Source organism: Coccinella septempunctata, chromosome 5 (assembly GCF_907165205.1).
Source record: "Coccinella septempunctata chromosome 5, icCocSept1.1, whole genome shotgun sequence".
NCBI classification, from domain to species: domain Eukaryota; kingdom Metazoa; phylum Arthropoda; class Insecta; order Coleoptera; family Coccinellidae; genus Coccinella; species Coccinella septempunctata.
The window spans coordinates 28,473,544-28,490,569 of NC_058193.1; the positions used below are offsets into that span (position 1 = coordinate 28,473,544).

General features: G+C 34.2%; 4 protein-coding genes across 4 annotated transcripts; 2 read left to right on the forward strand and 2 right to left on the reverse strand.

The window, feature by feature from the left end:
- Nucleotides 1-1,288: 1,288 nt before the first annotated feature.
- On the reverse strand, nucleotides 1,289-4,282 carry LOC123314560 (tektin-1-like). Its single transcript, XM_044899910.1, has 7 exons — nucleotides 4,125-4,282; nucleotides 3,378-3,477; nucleotides 3,060-3,314; nucleotides 2,359-2,606; nucleotides 2,046-2,268; nucleotides 1,767-1,985; nucleotides 1,289-1,528 (listed from the first exon to the last, which is right to left on the reverse strand). Exons 1-7 carry the CDS (start codon nucleotides 4,181-4,183, stop codon nucleotides 1,391-1,393), a joined length of 1,242 nt encoding a protein of 413 aa, XP_044755845.1. The 5' UTR covers nucleotides 4,184-4,282; the 3' UTR covers nucleotides 1,289-1,390.
- A 648-nt stretch (nucleotides 4,283-4,930) lies between these two features.
- LOC123314561 (peroxisomal targeting signal 2 receptor) lies at nucleotides 4,931-6,530 on the reverse strand. Its single transcript, XM_044899911.1, has one exon. It carries the CDS (start codon nucleotides 6,389-6,391, stop codon nucleotides 5,432-5,434), a length of 960 nt encoding a protein of 319 aa, XP_044755846.1. The 5' UTR covers nucleotides 6,392-6,530; the 3' UTR covers nucleotides 4,931-5,431.
- A 407-nt stretch (nucleotides 6,531-6,937) lies between these two features.
- On the forward strand, nucleotides 6,938-13,821 carry LOC123314562 (putative uncharacterized protein DDB_G0282133). The gene is made up of 7 exons (XM_044899912.1): nucleotides 6,938-6,957; nucleotides 7,015-7,211; nucleotides 7,267-7,479; nucleotides 7,531-7,779; nucleotides 8,585-13,155; nucleotides 13,228-13,302; nucleotides 13,473-13,821. Exons 1-7 carry the CDS (start codon nucleotides 6,941-6,943, stop codon nucleotides 13,548-13,550), a joined length of 5,400 nt encoding a protein of 1,799 aa, XP_044755847.1. The 5' UTR covers nucleotides 6,938-6,940; the 3' UTR covers nucleotides 13,551-13,821.
- Nucleotides 13,822-14,451: 630 nt separating this feature from the next.
- On the forward strand, nucleotides 14,452-16,992 carry LOC123313586 (probable serine/threonine-protein kinase DDB_G0280133). Its single transcript, XM_044898528.1, has 2 exons — nucleotides 14,452-14,762; nucleotides 15,305-16,992. The coding sequence occupies exons 1-2, from the start codon at nucleotides 14,550-14,552 to the stop codon at nucleotides 16,700-16,702; spliced, it is 1,611 nt and encodes a 536-aa protein (XP_044754463.1). The 5' UTR covers nucleotides 14,452-14,549; the 3' UTR covers nucleotides 16,703-16,992.
- The last annotated feature ends 34 nt before the right edge of the window (nucleotides 16,993-17,026 follow it).

Genomic DNA, 17,026 nt, shown 5'->3' on the forward strand with positions numbered 1-17,026 from the left:
TCAAATCCAATCTAGAGTCTTGAATCCAGAAAATATATCAACAAGTTTCTGTTGGAACAGAAAAGAATCGACTAACTGCAATAAAATTCGCTATCGAACTTGCGTTTTCCAATTTTGTTTTGAGGAAGTACGTTTCTTCATAAATTGTAACATCTCAGCAAGCTTTGAATCATCCTGTGCTGCTCCTCAGTAAAGGATTTTGATCTAAATATCATAGAATTTCAAAACTGACGCCCCACTGGGTTGTTACAGTCATTTATAAAAACCCTCTAAGTAGCTTTTATCACGTTTTTGTTTCTAGTTAAGCTGTAATTTTAACTATTTATGTTCGACTAATGGTGTTGTTTACAAGGAATAACCATAATGTCAGTTGTTTTACTTTGGTCCTTCGGGGAAACCTGTTCTTAGATCAGACAATTTTTTGACCGCGTGCATAGATCGTACAGTGTCAACGTTCTTCCAGGTGACATGAAAGACGGGTCGATAACCGTCGTCATAGTTGCGGACGACCTCGAGCAACTTCAACTTTGAAGCCGAAGGATGGTTATTCAAAGATGGTGCCTAGGGGCTTGGTAGACAACGTGTCCATCACATCATAGACTTAATATTAATGAGTCTATGAACCACATGTAGATTTAAGGGCGTTTTCATTGCACTGCGACGTTAAGGTCTATTGTAGCCCCATCAGAGCTGTTCTGGCCACCACGAAGTCTACTGCTCGCCAGTGGCGCACACAGAATTCTATTTTTGAGGTGTACACATAGCTGCGTGCCAGATGAAAGTAGCACCGAAGGTGTTTTTCAAGGTCTAAACATAGCACAATCATTTAGTTGCTCGAAGATTGCCACCCACCCTTGTGTGCGCCAATGCAGCTCGCCCTCCAGTTCTAGAGTTCAAATGAAGCCCAGTATCTGGGATGGCTTCAAGGAAATTACCTCCTCCAGAGGTTGTCTCTGCCTCCTCTCTTCTAGAAGCTTCTTGGTCAAAGCAATTTCTGCGTTGACTGCGGAGTCCATTGAGGAGGTGTAGCATATTCTTGCTAAGGAGATCACCCTAATTGGCCACGTTCTTAAAGCTCTAGTGATAAAAACACATGCTAACCTTTGTATTCTGTCGGTGGCTCTCCTCCCACTGTTCAGACATGCCTTGGCTTGGTATACCGGATTTATTTTGTTTCTCCAGATAAATTCTTGAAATTGCAGCCCCTAATTTGGATCCTTATACTTTTTCCGTAGTTCATTTAATAAAGGCTCATCTTTTAGAATTGGTCATAATAAAAACATAAAAATTATGCATGGTGCAAAATCACTCGTAATTTTATTCAACGCTAACTGAGCTACATAAAATATGAAATACAGTGTGAAGGTGTAGATTCCAGGAATTTGAATTCTCAATAGAAATGATAGTCCATTGTTTCCCTCATAGACATGCAATCCACCTCATCTATTTGCAGAGTATTATTTTTTATATTAATATCAGTCTCTAACTGAATCTGAGTCTTGAGCAGATACCGCAGGGTAGCTTGCGCCTGTAAAAACAGTAAAAACATTGACGTGAAAATTGAAGTTTTTTTGCGCACTTGTTCCAATCCATAGCAGATCGATCACTCATCCAAATAATGAGTTCGCACATCGAGAGTGCTTTTCTCTTGTTATTAAACTCAGATCCTAAAAATTGCAAGAACGTTCAAGCAATATGGTTCTCAGGAACAACCGCGCAAAAATTGATCAGATGAATGTGTTGAAAACCACAATCAGGATTGGTACCTCCGCCAAAGTTTGCTGAAGGATAGAAGTGTTGATCCTTATCTGTCTTGCCTCATCCACCAATTGAGTTTCAACAAGATCTCTACATAGCTCTGCCCCTCCTCTCTGAGCCCTGTTTCCAAGTCTGGTATGTGCCAAAGCCATAAACCCTTCCTTATTAGATATCGACTTCTCAAGTTCCGTGATATTCATTACCATTTCATTGGACTGTCTGACGATCTGGAAATGAAGATGAATATATGGAAAAACTTTGATAAACTGCGCTGATTCTATAGTTACCTCAGCGTGTTGAATTTCCAGCTTTGTTTTGACATCTTTAGTTTCGGAAATTCTCCGTACGAAGGCTGCTTGCACGAGATTGTACTGAGCCAAGAGGTCCTTTGAAGCTTGGTTGAGTATGGTATCAACGTAGCTACGAAGTTGTCTGGCAGAGTTAATTTCTTTTGAGGCATCCTCAATACTCTTCTCGGTAAAAACGTCCCATTCTTCCTTCGTAATGTTCCTGAAAAGGCAATGAATTAGAATTCTGTCATCTTCACTCATTCTTCACTCATCCTAGGGCATACTCTTTGCATGAACAGCAATTACTCACGAGCAATCAAGTTGGCTGTACCCATGGTACATGCTCAAGTTCATGCTTGTTTCTCGCAAGGACAGGTTATGTTCGTCAATTTTTTTGGCATTTTCTTTCGCCTCTAGATCACGATCCATGAGGTAAGTGGTTGACCTTAGACGTCTTATTTGCTCCTGGGCTTGTTCGGCAGTTCTCGTCAACAGAGCTACGACTTGCTCTATTATATGATGTTCCTTCAGAAGCTCTCTTTCTACGTCGTCACGACACTGAAATGGATAAGATTTCGGCGAATCGTGATTTATAAGAATGCATTCGGACGGATTCGTCATTTTCAACGATTCATTACAAATCACGATACGTCATGAAGGAGAAAATGTCGCATCCTAACGACTCGTTTGTCAGTCAATAGGCAGAAAAGCTGTTCACATACACTTACTTTATTGCGAATCGCGAAAAATAACGAATCCTTTCAAAAGACTCGTTATTTATAACGATTCGTTGAAAACTCATCGACATGAAATTCGATTACACTCTTCGAAGTGTAAGCACTACATACAACTGTGGGGTTTCTTAAAGGTTTCTCCAAACTTTCATATAGGTACTTGACAAATGCTACTTTATTTTTGGTTACGCAATTTGTGCTCAACATTTATCTTTTTCTCTTTTCCTACTATTACTTATTGCTACAGAAGGAAGTCCTGGGCACCGTTTCCACTTACCAAATCTATTCCGATACGCGCTTCTCTCAACATGAGACATTTGTTGTTGACCATTTCCGGACCGGCTTTTATGTTGTTAAGAGCATCATAAATTCTTTCATAAAATGTGGTTAGATTGTCCAACTCCAATACCACCTCTTTCCTTTGTCTACGTATTTCTCCTCGAAGAAAATCGATATCTTTGATTTTCTCTTCTATTTTATGGTTTGTTTCCTGTTTGTTGGTTCTAACTACCTCCTCAGTCAAATCTTTCACCTATTACGTTATTTGAAAAGGAATGAAGAAAAGATGAATTTTTTTCGTTCAATCTATTCTTACCCTACCACATTCCGCTAGTACTTGATCAGCAATCGTTTGCTGAGTAAGGCAGCATCTTACACTTGTTCTGTTGGATAAATGCCATTCCTCCAAGGAGTATCTACAGAGATTTCAGTTAATCCAAGCTTCAAGGGATTGAATGAATTAAATAGCAATTTTAGAAATATTTTCAAGAACGTTTAAAGACACTTAAAGAATATCTATAAATTTCTGTTTGTACCTTATGCATTCAAGAAAAAATTCTAATTTGTATTTACCTACAGCTTGGAAATGTGAACTAATAGGTTTTATTGAATGGCAAATGTAAATGAAAAACTTGGGAAAATTCAGGAAATTCTTATGGGAAACTCCCATTGCAATGTCGATGTTGGGGGAGTACAAAATTATATATCGGTGTAAAATTTTTTGAAATTGGGAGTTACCTGTATGCTGCTCTAATGAAGAAAACAAAAATCTCGAAACCGACTGATGATTTCGATTATACTGGGTTCACCACTTTCAGTATATATACTATTATGACAAACATACAATGTTAAAATTGAAAATTCAAATGAAAAAATTAAATATTTTGAGGTATTAGCAATATTTGAAAGAAAACGTTTTATAGAATATTGAGTGGATATGAAACCATTTATTTCGAATCAATTGGCTAGATTAAACACATTTCTTGCTCCTACTTCTTTCGGAAAAATGTGTTTTTTGCGTAAAAATAAATGAATAATTGTATGTTGAAAAGAATTAACAAACCTAGAGGGGGGATTTGATCCGGGAACAATGGATGCACTTTTGAGACCTACCAGAGACATGTTAAAAAATAGAAAATGTAACCTACAAAAAGACTTTCTAAAGACTGATCTATGAGACTGATTTATCAATATGAACTTCAAATGAATTATTTCTGTTAGTGATTTCCACGGTTACTATAAACTTAAACTCAGTGGCGTGCATGCCTTTTCGTTTTAGACTGGGGTTTATTCAAAGCCTCATCAAGATGCGGGATTTTACGAAGAATATTCATTATTAAATCCTTATCTTATCTTATGCTTGTCCAACCGAAAGGAGAGCAAAATTCGGTTCAACTATTCACTCAAACATACTTTTTCCTTTCTGAAAATTCGGATTTGTAAGTTGCTTTATTTCGACTTCAATGCGAACTATATGTTGAGAGGTAAATTTTTTATCATCACAAGATTTCAAATGTTGAATATACAGCGGAGCTAAGAATACACGAAATTTTTCCATTCTGAAAGAGTGCCAGATTGTTGGCTGAATATATTAGTTTTTGCTTTCAGATCGAATTGTAACCAAAATTGATTCAAATTTTCTTCAATTAATTATATAGTCCCTACTGCTTTTTCCTTTAAAGAGAATTTGAACAATGTATGTATGGTTCCAATAAAGATTTCATCTATGAAAGCGCCACATTTATGGAGATTATAATTATTCACGAAAATTGTAGCGTTCAAAATTGCGCACTATTCTTAAATTAAAAAAATGGATGTCCATATTTCATTTTCATCAGCTCCCAATAAACTGGAATTAGATAAAACAAATCATTGAAAAAGATTTAATTAAAAAAACGCCAAGTAAAAAAATAATTCGAAATATACATTTACAAAAGTTTATATAATTTTTATGGTCAATTATGTTTGATGATTTCTCAAATAAATTATGAATTTAATTACTAAACAATATTTTTGTATATTAGTAGTAAAAGTTCACATTCATTTTATTATTCCTTAGGACAGCTTTTGCAGATTGCATGTTTATGAATTGACTAGGATAAATGAAAATTCATGTAAAAAATGAATAACTACATTTCACAGACATGATCATTATCAAACATTAGCAATAATAATATTAATAACTTGTGTGATTCATAAGAAATATTAATAATTTATAAAAATATATGGATAAAACAAATACTTTAAAACATATTCAAGTTCAAGCAGGCAATGAATTTAAAAATTAGTCTTTTTTTGAAGGGCATGTATGTTACATAAAGAAGTATATGGAATTCCTAAAAGAATTCCCAAGAACTATATGAGAATATATCAGTTTGAGGAGGAATTAAAAATATGAACAAAGCCATCACAACCACAATCTGCAAGCTGTCCTAAATGTGTAGTTGTTTCTGAAGAATTCCAGTCTAGGCCACTGACAAATGAACTATGATTTTGAATGATATTTATTGGTTTCTTATGTTCAAAACATTTCCAAATTCTTGTGATCCCGTCATCACTGACTGAAGCCAGGGTACCATAACTGAAAGGCGAAAACAAAACTTTCTTCAGGGGAGACATAACTGGTCCTAATTCAAAAATTGGATTTGGAAATTTTCTCAGATCCCAACCTCTTATCATACTATCACCACCTCCAGTTGCTATTGTATTTTCTTCACATTTTGACCAAGTACAAGAAAGAGAACTACCATAATGAGCTAGAATTGTTGATGATGATATAGGAGAACGAGTGTCCCAAATTTTTAAACATGTGTCTGCAGAAACTGAGGCAAAAATATTTGGAAATTTCGGATGGAATTCTGCCTCATAAACTATACTTTTATGTTGTAAATACTGGTGAACGGCATTCTTTGTATTTAGATCCCAGAATCGTATTGTATGGTCACTTGAGGCACTTAGAATACAGTTTGTGATTTTACACCAATTAATGGATAAAACTTCATTCATATGACCAGTTAAAACAGTAGGCATACGCTTTGGAGCAAACACATTCCAAAGTTGTAAATTCCTATCGCCTGAAGCGGTTAAAATAAGTGATGGATTGGGATTACTTTCACACCATTCAACATCAAAGAGATTATAGTTATGTTCAAACTTAAGGATTTCTTTCAAAGTATCTTGTGGTGTTATTTCTAATAGATGTAAACTACCGCCGAATCTCAAACCCCTAGGATCAGGACTCTCACAAGCAGTAACTGCTAATAGGGAATCATTATCTGGCGAGAAACGAACACTACTACATTGTTTATCTGGGAGTCGTATCGTAGGCATTTCGATTTTAAATAATTATTTTGAATTTGCACTTCTTCGACCAGATTCTTCTCAACAATTTTTTATACATTTGTAATTCCTGTTTTTTACCCATTATCTTTTACTCATTATCTTTCAAATTCGACGGATTTAAATTTGAAGCAAAGAACAAAGAGTAACAGAGTAGTTCAAAATATCGCCATAGATTCAAAATATCGCATAGTTTGTGTGGACTTCTTTAAATAATAAAATAAGTTTAAGATAAATACAAGGAATTCAAGAGGACAACTTCATGAACTATTTAAATTCTCATATGACCTGAGTAGTTTTGAGTTGTGAGGACAAGAAATGACAACAAATATAATTTCATGAGTTGATGAAAGGTCTTGGGGTGGTAGGTCTAAAGTATCAAAAATCTAAAAACGTCAAAGCTTGTTTGTGTTAAAAAGTTTGAGGTTATGAGGTATGAGGTCGATCGAGAAACAACAGCAGGAAACAACTCAAAATATTTAATTTCAAATCAGCTTCCAGAAATTGTCTCAGTTGATACAACTAGCATAGACAACTAGAATGCCGAAGGATAATAAGTTAGTTTTTTTTATAAATATTTTACTTTCACTGAATCTTGAAAACTTATCTTTAAGGAAAAAAATTTGGGAGAAAGAAAGGAGAGACCATTTAAAAGAAGCTTTTCTGAAGCTGGAAAAACTGCTTCCTTCTTATGACCCATCAAACTCTGCTTCAAGGATAGATGTTTTGACGAAAAGTATTGAATATATTCAGGAAATGAAAAATGTTATTGAAGAACTTTCGAAACCTCAATCTGAAATAAACCCTAAAGGTAATGTAAATATACTTTAATTCCTCATATTAAACTAAAGTTTCCCTTATTACAGTACTGAAGTTGAAAAATCTTCAAGATAGAATCAAAAGATTAGTGAATAGAATGGAAATATTGAGTAGACTGTTGAGAGAAGCTAATATCCCTATACCAAATGCACATAGTTGGAAGGAGTTCAAAAATAAGAAATATAAATGGAGTGGCAAAATAAATGATGGAAAAGTTTTAGTCAACAACCCAAAGATGGAAAAAAAGAATGGGATCAATGGTGAGTGATCTTTAACATGCCAAAATTTTTATATTTTCTATGTAATTGCAGAAGATGAGGATAATAAGCTGAGAACAGTTAATAAAGGTACAGAGAGTAAATTGAATGCTTCTAGCTTAGTACCAAAACATCGTAAGAATATTGTTAATAGACTAAAGTCTAAAACAACTCTAAAGCAAAAACCATTACAACCAGCTAATTCAAACTGTCTTATAATTTATACACAAGCATATAACACATCATCTTGTTACTTGGTCACTAGTGCACCTTCTAGTAATCTTCCAGGATGTTCGCAAACAGGTAGGATGTAAAACTTGGAATTTTCAGTTCTAATAATACTATATCTTCGTTTTTTTGTAGCTGTTGTGTATTTCATACAGGGTGTTTCACATCAAGTATCTAGAGAATGGAATAAGATTTTTCTGAGAATATTGTATTCGAATAAATATTCTCATCTTGGTGGTACAGTTATACCAGAAGTTGAGCCAATCTTTGTTATTTCAGATAGAACACCAACGTACATTTGTTTTTGATAGATACTTCAGTCATGAGCATTCTTCGTGGTTCTGCATTATAAACTATATAATTCCAAATTAATAATATAAAATTGAAACTTGTTCAATATATTCACAAATGAAAAAGTTCCAGTCCTCGTGTTAGAGTCAATTCTTAACTTCCTGGAGAAACATTAGGATCAATATAAGCAACAAATAGAATCTGTTTAACTTTTCTCAAAAGGTTAAAGTTAAAACAACTTATTCAAGACCGTCTCTTCGTCAATTTTGAGTTAGACAAATGACTTAATATCTTGAGAACCCCATGATTTGGGTAGGGGGAAGTTCGAATAAACCGCAGGTAGAATTTTGTGCAGGATCCAAAAATGAAAAAACAAAGTTTGGCTCAACTTCTAATATAACTGGAAGTATCATTGAGACGAATATTTTATTTTAATGGATCCCAGCATTCATGATGATCCACAAATTGTCAGAAAAAATCTCATTTAGTTCTTCAGATGCTTCTAATTGACATTTTGTGTGAAACACCCTGTATATTGTCCTATTCAAAAGTAATGAGAACCTTTCTCCTATTCTGTGTTTTGTTTTAGTTATTACAGATTCTGTAGGGGCATCTAATCCTGTTATGACTACAAATGTGAAGGAGAATAAAAAATCTGCAATACAATCCAATTCAAAAGTGCAATCATTAGGTGCAGGAACTCTAATATTAACTAATGGAAGTATTTATCCAATATTACCTCAATCTCAGCCTGTTTTGCCCACTCCTATGCTAGTTCAGGTTACTAACAATTCAAATGTAATCAAGTCAGAATCAGAAGCTTATAATAAAAATAGAAATATGGATCCGAACACTCCAAAAAAATCCAAAGGAACTATTAAAAAAACAGTTAAACAATCTAATATTCTTGCTAAAAATACATGCAACACAAGCAATAAGAATTTGATTCCACAAGTATGTGTGAAATCAAAACTTCCACCTAATATTTTGCCTTATGGACCAAGTCTTGTGTTGAGTAAAAATACTTGTTTATTGCCCTCTCAAATGAGTAGGGTACTAATTCCTAATTCTGCCAATAATCTTAAGCCTAAGACAATATTGACAGGAATGCACAAAAGAAGGATAGTAGGAAAGAGGATAAGGGATAAACCTGTAAGTAGACAAGCACTGAAAAGAATTGGTAAACTGGCAAGGAAAAAGGAGACAGAAGAAAAAGAAAAAATGATGCAGAAATTGAAAGAAGCGAACTTTTCATCAGATGTTGTTGGAAAAACACAAGGAAAAATTTCTGATAAACTTCCCTCCAATATGGAAAATTTGAAAATTACAAGAGGTGATGAAATCAATGCTGTCAGAATAGAAAACGCAGATAACTCTGAAGAAAATTTAAACTCTCAAAATATCGATTGTCAAAAAACCATTTCCATTATTTCTGATGATATAATAACAGCACCAAATCAAAATGTTACATCAGTTTTTCAAGGTGATTCAGAAACGATATCTAATAGTGCTGCACAGACTAGCCAATCTACTGCAATTCGTGATAATGATATGTCGATATCCAATGCAGACAGAAAGATTTCAGAAACTGATCAAAAAGATTTGAATTATGTTGAAAAACATTCATTGGAGAAAAACTGTGATCAAAGTATAATTGAGACACATGCAGAACCTTCTCAACTTGCTAATAATCCTTCAGATGTTCCTGATGAACATCTCGGAAATGAAGAGGACATTGGAAAGGTTGAGTCTTCAGAAAAAGTCCATAAGAACGATAATGAATCAGAAAATATGAATATACTGACTGTCCAAAACAGTGATCAAAATTTAAGGCCTGAAAGTAGTTCAGTATTACATAATGAGTGCAATATAAATCAGCAACTGAAAAGCTTAGATATTCATCTTGGCCATTCAGAGTTGTCCAATGATATTTTTGCTTCACTTCAAGTTCCCCCTGGTTGTCAAAATCCCGAGTCTACTTCACCAACTGCAGCTTTTCTTCTTTCATTTCCTTTAGTGTCATCTTTAACAGGTGTCAAAGTTACTGAGGTCATGGATGAGGATAATCCGGACAGTCAAAGAGAAACACCCACTCTTTTACAAATAGGCACTATGAACACAACTAAGTCGGTACAATCTGAAACTTTCAACTCTAATCTGTTGAATTTGGACTTTTTTTCTTCTAAAGATATCTACAATGGATTTTACAATTCTTTTGAACAACATCTGAGTAGTTTAACAATGCTTACATCTAGTAACCTGAGTGATTTAAAACATACAGAAAAAAGCACAAACAATTCTAAATCTGGTGATAATTGCAAACCCATGAATAACATTGATAATATTCATGAACCCAATGTATCCAAGCAGACTTCAATGAACGAACAAATTTCTTCATCAAGAAATACCAACCTTCATAATAATAGAGATTTTTTGTCTTCCAATATTAATTGTCAGCCAAGCTTCAATTTTGCAGGAAAACAATCTGAATCAGGTGCAGAAATCAAGGACCAAGTTCCCTCTATAACATATTCTCACAAATCCATCAGACATAGTGATTCAGTTAAAGAAACAACAACAACAAAGGATAATCATGATGTCCCTACAGAAAAAAATAGAGAAGTAGTAGAGAAAGCTCCTAATCCACTTCAGATAGATCAAAATATTCAATCAAATGTTGAATTCCCAAAGAATACTGCATCAAAGGGCGATTCTTCTTCCCTTAAAAACGTCAAGCAAACTAACAATAGTTTTATGAAAAGGGGAGCATGTGATAATATTTTCAACATTGATGATATAAATAATAATATGTCGAATGTACATCAAAATATAGATCAAGTTATAAATTTCTATCCTGAGAAACAGAAATCAATGACTTCTGGCAATTTCACTCCAGGGAATTCAACCATGAAAAATAATAACATTCAACCATTATTCCAAGAAAATATTCATAATGCACAAATGGACTTCATGTCGAATAAGAATTTTGCTGTAGCCCCAATTCATTCCAATCCCAATTCATTCGGTATAGAAAATAATAAGAATTTGAACAAAGACTCAAACTTCAATATACCAAATCAACAAATTAGTTGTACAGATAAGGCAATAATACAGCCCTATTTTATCCCAGATAATAAAAATTATCAGAGAATTTCTAACCAAAGCAATACAAAAACTTTGACTGAGGAGAGCAGAAATACAGAAGCACATAAATATTTCAATTATAATAATTTCAGCTCTGAGATGAAAAAGCCTAACAAAAATCATGAGATGAACTTTGATTTCAATTTGGAAAACAAAATAGCACCAGTTCCAAAAATTATTGAGTCTAAGGAAATAACTCCTGGCTATAGTATGCCATACTCCAACTCAATTTATGATATAAACAATATAACAAAAGTATGTACATGTGCCTATGGTTCAAATAAACCAACTTCAGAACCTGTTTATACAAACAGTAACAGTAATACTTATAACTACTACTCAAACAGTGAGACTTATATGGGGGAAACATACTATAAAAACGTAAAAAGTGATGCAACTTATAAAAAACCTGATTTCAGTAATGCATATTATCCTGACAATCTGAAAAGGAACATAACTTCCTCAAAAACTGAGAATATCCAAGAAAAATCAACATATAACTGGATGACCACGCCCACAAAATCTACATCTGATAATGTTGTATCCAGTTTTCCTAAGGATGATATAGTTTATTCTAATTCAAACCTTATTAGTGGCAACCAAACCAATTATTTCACTTCATCAGTTTATCCAACTGAACTCAATTCTAACTTGAGCCAGACATCTAAGAAGACCTTTGATTTACCGCTTGTGAACGTGAATTATCAAAAAGTTGAAACAGAAGATGGCCAAAATCAGTTTTCCTGGTCTCCAACAAAAATGCCACAGTTCTTAGATCCTATACCCAGCTTTGTATCCTCCACCTTACCAACCCTTGTTGGAGATCTTGCCTTGGGTTCATCGAATTTCACTGATCAAAAGTACCAATTCACAAATAAATGTTCAAAAGAGTCAAAAAATAAGGCGGCACCAAAAATGACTTTTGAAAATCAAAATAATTTGTTTTCTGTTAGTCAGCTGGTGCACCAAAATGATAAAACTGTGGCAGCCAAGCCTATGCGACGTAGAAATAGCGGAAGTGCATCAAAATCTAACCAGATGAAAAATAAAAAAATTGGTAAAAGTAACGAAGAACAGAAGGATGTTTCACAGTGCTTCAACAAATCCCCGGGTAGCCAGAACCAAGCTAAGATTGAGAATAAGACCTTTAACTGCAGGCAGAGTAATAGTAATTCTTTTTGTGATAAGAGGAGTTCTTTAAAAGTGTCATCCAGTATTTATTCTGCTGAAGCTCTGATTTCCCATCATGGTCATTCTGAGAATAATATTAAGAAAGATCAAACATTTTCAGGGAATACTATGAAGAACATTCCTGTTCCTCCATACATACCTGATAATATTATGCCATACTTTCCTTCTGTTGATCTACAGCAGGACAATTTGATACAACAAAATCAGAATTATCAGAATTTTCCAAACTTCAGCACATTCTCAAATAATACCTATTCAACAAATACTTTCATACCTTCAAGCACAATAACAACTCCATACATAAGTTCTAGTACTTTTGTATCAGATATTGGCGTTGTGAATGATTTTTCATCAGAAAACATGAGTCTATTCCCCACTACTCCAATAAACAAGACCAAAATGATAGCTAAGAACAGCTCCGGGCAAAGAGAAGAAAAAATCAATCCATGTACAAATATTGCCACAAAGAAAATAAAGAGGAAACCATCAAATGAAATCAATGTCACTTCCAGTTTAGTTGATTTTCCTTTCTTATCAGTACCAGGAAATATAAATTCGCCTTTACTCCCTGAGGACTTCCATACACATTCAACTTATTTACCACCACCTCCAACACAGCCACAACTTTACCCTTGTAAGAATACATTGTATCCTTCAAAACAGAGTACTATTACATCAACTGCGCCACTACTGCCTCTACCCCCTATACCTCCTGTTTCAAGGTCAGGAATACAACATCCAGAAATATCCCCTTCTTTGAATTCTGCTGGGACTTCTTCATTGACTAATTTTAATTTGAGCACAATATTTCCGGAAATTAACAAGGTAAGTTTCATCAGAAATGTTTGAAATGATCAAAATGCTTGAAATGTTATAAAATCATTGATTTGTTATCAGAGTTCCATGCCAGATGTTTATTCCCAGAATCAAACTAAGGACCAAGGCTCTCATAGGCATTACCCAAACAGTTCTGTGAGTATGTTTGAATATGTATCTTCGAAAAACATTATTAAATATTTTTAATCCTTGACAAGCAGTTTTTTTTTGCTTGCGGATAATTTGGTTATTCTATACTGCATCACATTCTGAACGAAGAATTCACAGATTATGTAACATAAAAGGCTAAACTATTACTGTTTTAGGTTCCTTTCAATTCTAAACGGACATTTACTTATCCTAATTGTCCTATAACTCAGTCTTATGGAATTGATAATAGATGAAATTGTTAAATTCACTTCAAGAATGGTTAAGTTGTAATGCGTCTCTCGGGGACATTCATTATCAAGAAGAAATCCTCTGAAGAATTGAATTGGAGTATCTTTCATTATCGATAAAAGTGGAATACTTAGAGGAAACATTCTGAACAATGTACCAACATTTAGAGGAAAGCAGACTGCCTTAAAAATCAACTCTGATATTTTATACTTTCCTTGTAACACCAGTTTGAAAGGATATAATATGAAGTTATATAATAAAGAATTTTTATTGTTATTCGTGTCTTTTTTTCAAACCAACCCGTTAGTTACAAAATTATGTAGCTGAATAAAAAAAAATGATAAGAAAATGTGTTAATAATCATGGTGCACATGAAGTTATGTGTTCATGAGTCATTCTAATAGCCAAAGAGAAAATATTCAGATATTTTTACAGAAAATGTTAGAGAATCTTAAATTCTGAGCTTGCTTTTGAAAATAATTGAATACAATTATATATTTTTGGAAAACTCACTTATGCCTAATGAATATAGAAAATAATATACAGGGTGTTCCATCAAAAAAACATGTTTGCTTGGTAACTAAAGAACAAAACAATTTGGGAAAAAACTGAGTACGACACTGGGTTCTGGGACAAAATTTTCTATCAGAACTAGTTTTAATATCTAGCGGATATTCAACCTACAACCTAAAAAAATGATTTCAAATCCCTACACAGATCCTTTCTTTCGGAAGTAGAGAACAGCATTTTCGGCACAAAATTCTAAATTTACAGACTTTTGTTCAAAATGGTAACGCTCCCGTTCATGTATAGAACAAACTCACAGAAATAATCAATTTGGATCACTCGAATATAGAAGAAGGCATTTAAAAAAAAAAGTATGCGATATAAAATTGGAGTAACCCAAGCGTGAATATACTACGAATGTGGGTGGTTTATTTTCAGTGTAATTTGTTCTGATTGGTATTAAGGAGTATCCGTTCGTGCAAGAAACGAAATATCTGATGGTGATTGTTAAAAGTCTTTCTCCTCACTTACACCGGAATTTTCACCGTACACCACAAGATTGTATTCTATTTGAATCGCTTCATTATTTTGTGGTTATTTTTTTTTTGGGCAATCTTATCCGTTTCACAATCCGTATAAATAAGAATTCTGATCGAGACCATGAAGTCAGTTGCAGTAACTTTGTATGTGGAAGAAGTATGAAACGAATCGTGAGTAGAGAATATTTTTTAGTCTTTGTAATTAATGAGACTTCCTTTCTTTTTCCCCTGGAAACTGTAAAAGAGTACAAAAGCTTCTGAATCTCTGTATTTTTGGGCGAAATTCATAGTGGCTTCCTCCTAAAATTAACATCTTCAAATTTTCGACATTTTTTTTATGCGAAATATAAATTCGAGATATTGGCTCCCACAGTAGAGATTTTTAATATCTATTCTGATTTGATATCCTATACAAAGCAAATATAAAATAACAAGAAAAATTTAGTTTAGAGAACTATAGAGAATTTTCAAATTGTCTCGATTTTTATAAATATAAGTTCGTTTCAAAATCCTTTTTTCCATATTATGTCAGTAGTTATTTTTTACATAGTTTCTCATATTTCTCAATAATGATAATACTGAAGCACATAAGTATAAAATGAAACATCAATATTAAATCCTTATCTACATTCAATAGCTTTTTATTGTAATTGTTTATTATTTTATCACTTTCACGATATTACTAAAAGATATATTTAATGCTACTTTTTCAGGCGATCCTTTTAGTTTCCTTGCTGGAATGGGGCACCATTTCCGCATCTGTGACAGAACCAACGGTTGTGCTCAACAAAACAAAAAGGACACTGGCAGATACCGCAACTTATGGGGAAAAACCGGCACCACTATTCTACGCAATTCCTGATGGAACAAGGCCAGACTTTTTCGCAACCACAAAAACATTCGCCTTGGCAAAATCTCCATATCCTGCTGTTTTTGACCCCGAAGTGCCAAAGCAAGTAGCTGCTCAGCAAGTTTTGTATGAGTACCAACAAACACCAACTAACGCCGTTTCCAATGTGCATGTCAAACAGCTATTTCAGCCCCTGGAAACCAGCGAAGCGAATAATACTCCGCAATTTAACCAGAATAATCCCATGGCACAACAACAGACCCAACAGCAGAATAATCAGAACGCACATACGTCAGAAACTGTTGTTAATCCCGTACAACATAGTTCCTTGGTTAATCACGGTCAAAACTACGCACATGTGCAAATTCAACCATATTATCCTCAGCATTACCAGACCCATCATTATGTTCCTGGCAGGTACTTCTATGTGAACGGAAAGTACATCTATCCACCTCTACCAGCGCAGCCACACCATCCTGCTCAAAGCCAAAATCAATACCAAAGCAGTAATAATGCTCCCAACCAGGTCAACAAACCAGTTAGTTATATAACATACGGAAATACCCTTAACCTTCCCAAACAAAAATTAACACCCCCACCAACTGGTTCACCGATGAACTATAACAAATTCATGCCACCTCAAAAACAAGACATTCAACCAATCACGAAACCAGTGCAGTCTTCCCCTCCAAAAGTGCGTGAAGAAGTAGATGAGGAAGAAGAAAATTCTTCAGTACAGAAAGAAGATGAAAGAAATCGAGAGAGAGAGAGCAGCGAAGAAGAGGACGATGATAAATCTAACTACGAAGAAGAAGACGAAGAAAACGAAGATCAATACGGAAAATATTTCGAAGACGAAGAGGAAGACCGTGGAAATTACAGGGAAGAACAGGAAGAAGACGAGGAAGACGATAGCGACAGGAAAGCCTCAAGAGTAGTGAAAGTCCACAAGTCCCCAAGTAGAAATAAAAAGAATACCCCTACCAAAAAGCGCCATAACGACAAGAACAACTACGCCTGGAGCGAGTCTTACAGCCATAGCAGCAAATATGAAAATGGCAAGAAAAAATCCGACAAGAGCAAAGAGAGCAAGAAATATGATACAACGAAAAAGGCTGGCAAGAAAAACAGGAACAAACCGAGGAAAGGAAATGAAAAAATCGAAGGCAGATTCAGCCATAACATACCAGTAATTCATGAACATAATATATTCAGAGAAAAATGGTATTTATCGAAATCGAAAAATGATAGGAAGCATTGAAGGGAAGAGTGATACCTTCCCAACAATTAAAGCGTGATATAGTTTATGAAGATCAATTCATCGATTGTGATAAGTAATCTTCATAATTTTCGAGTTGAAGTCTGATTGTTATGTATTAGGTTAAATGATGCCAGAAAAATCCATGGGAAAATTTTCGAGAAGGCCCTTGAGCACTTTTCGCATGCTGGTCTGATAGAAACCGTTATTAATTCTAGCGTTGTTTATGAATAAATCTTATTTTTGTAGAATATGTAGAAATTGAAAAATAAAATATTTTTTTGATGAAAAAAATCGAGATTAGTTTTCACGTTTTTTATTGTCAAC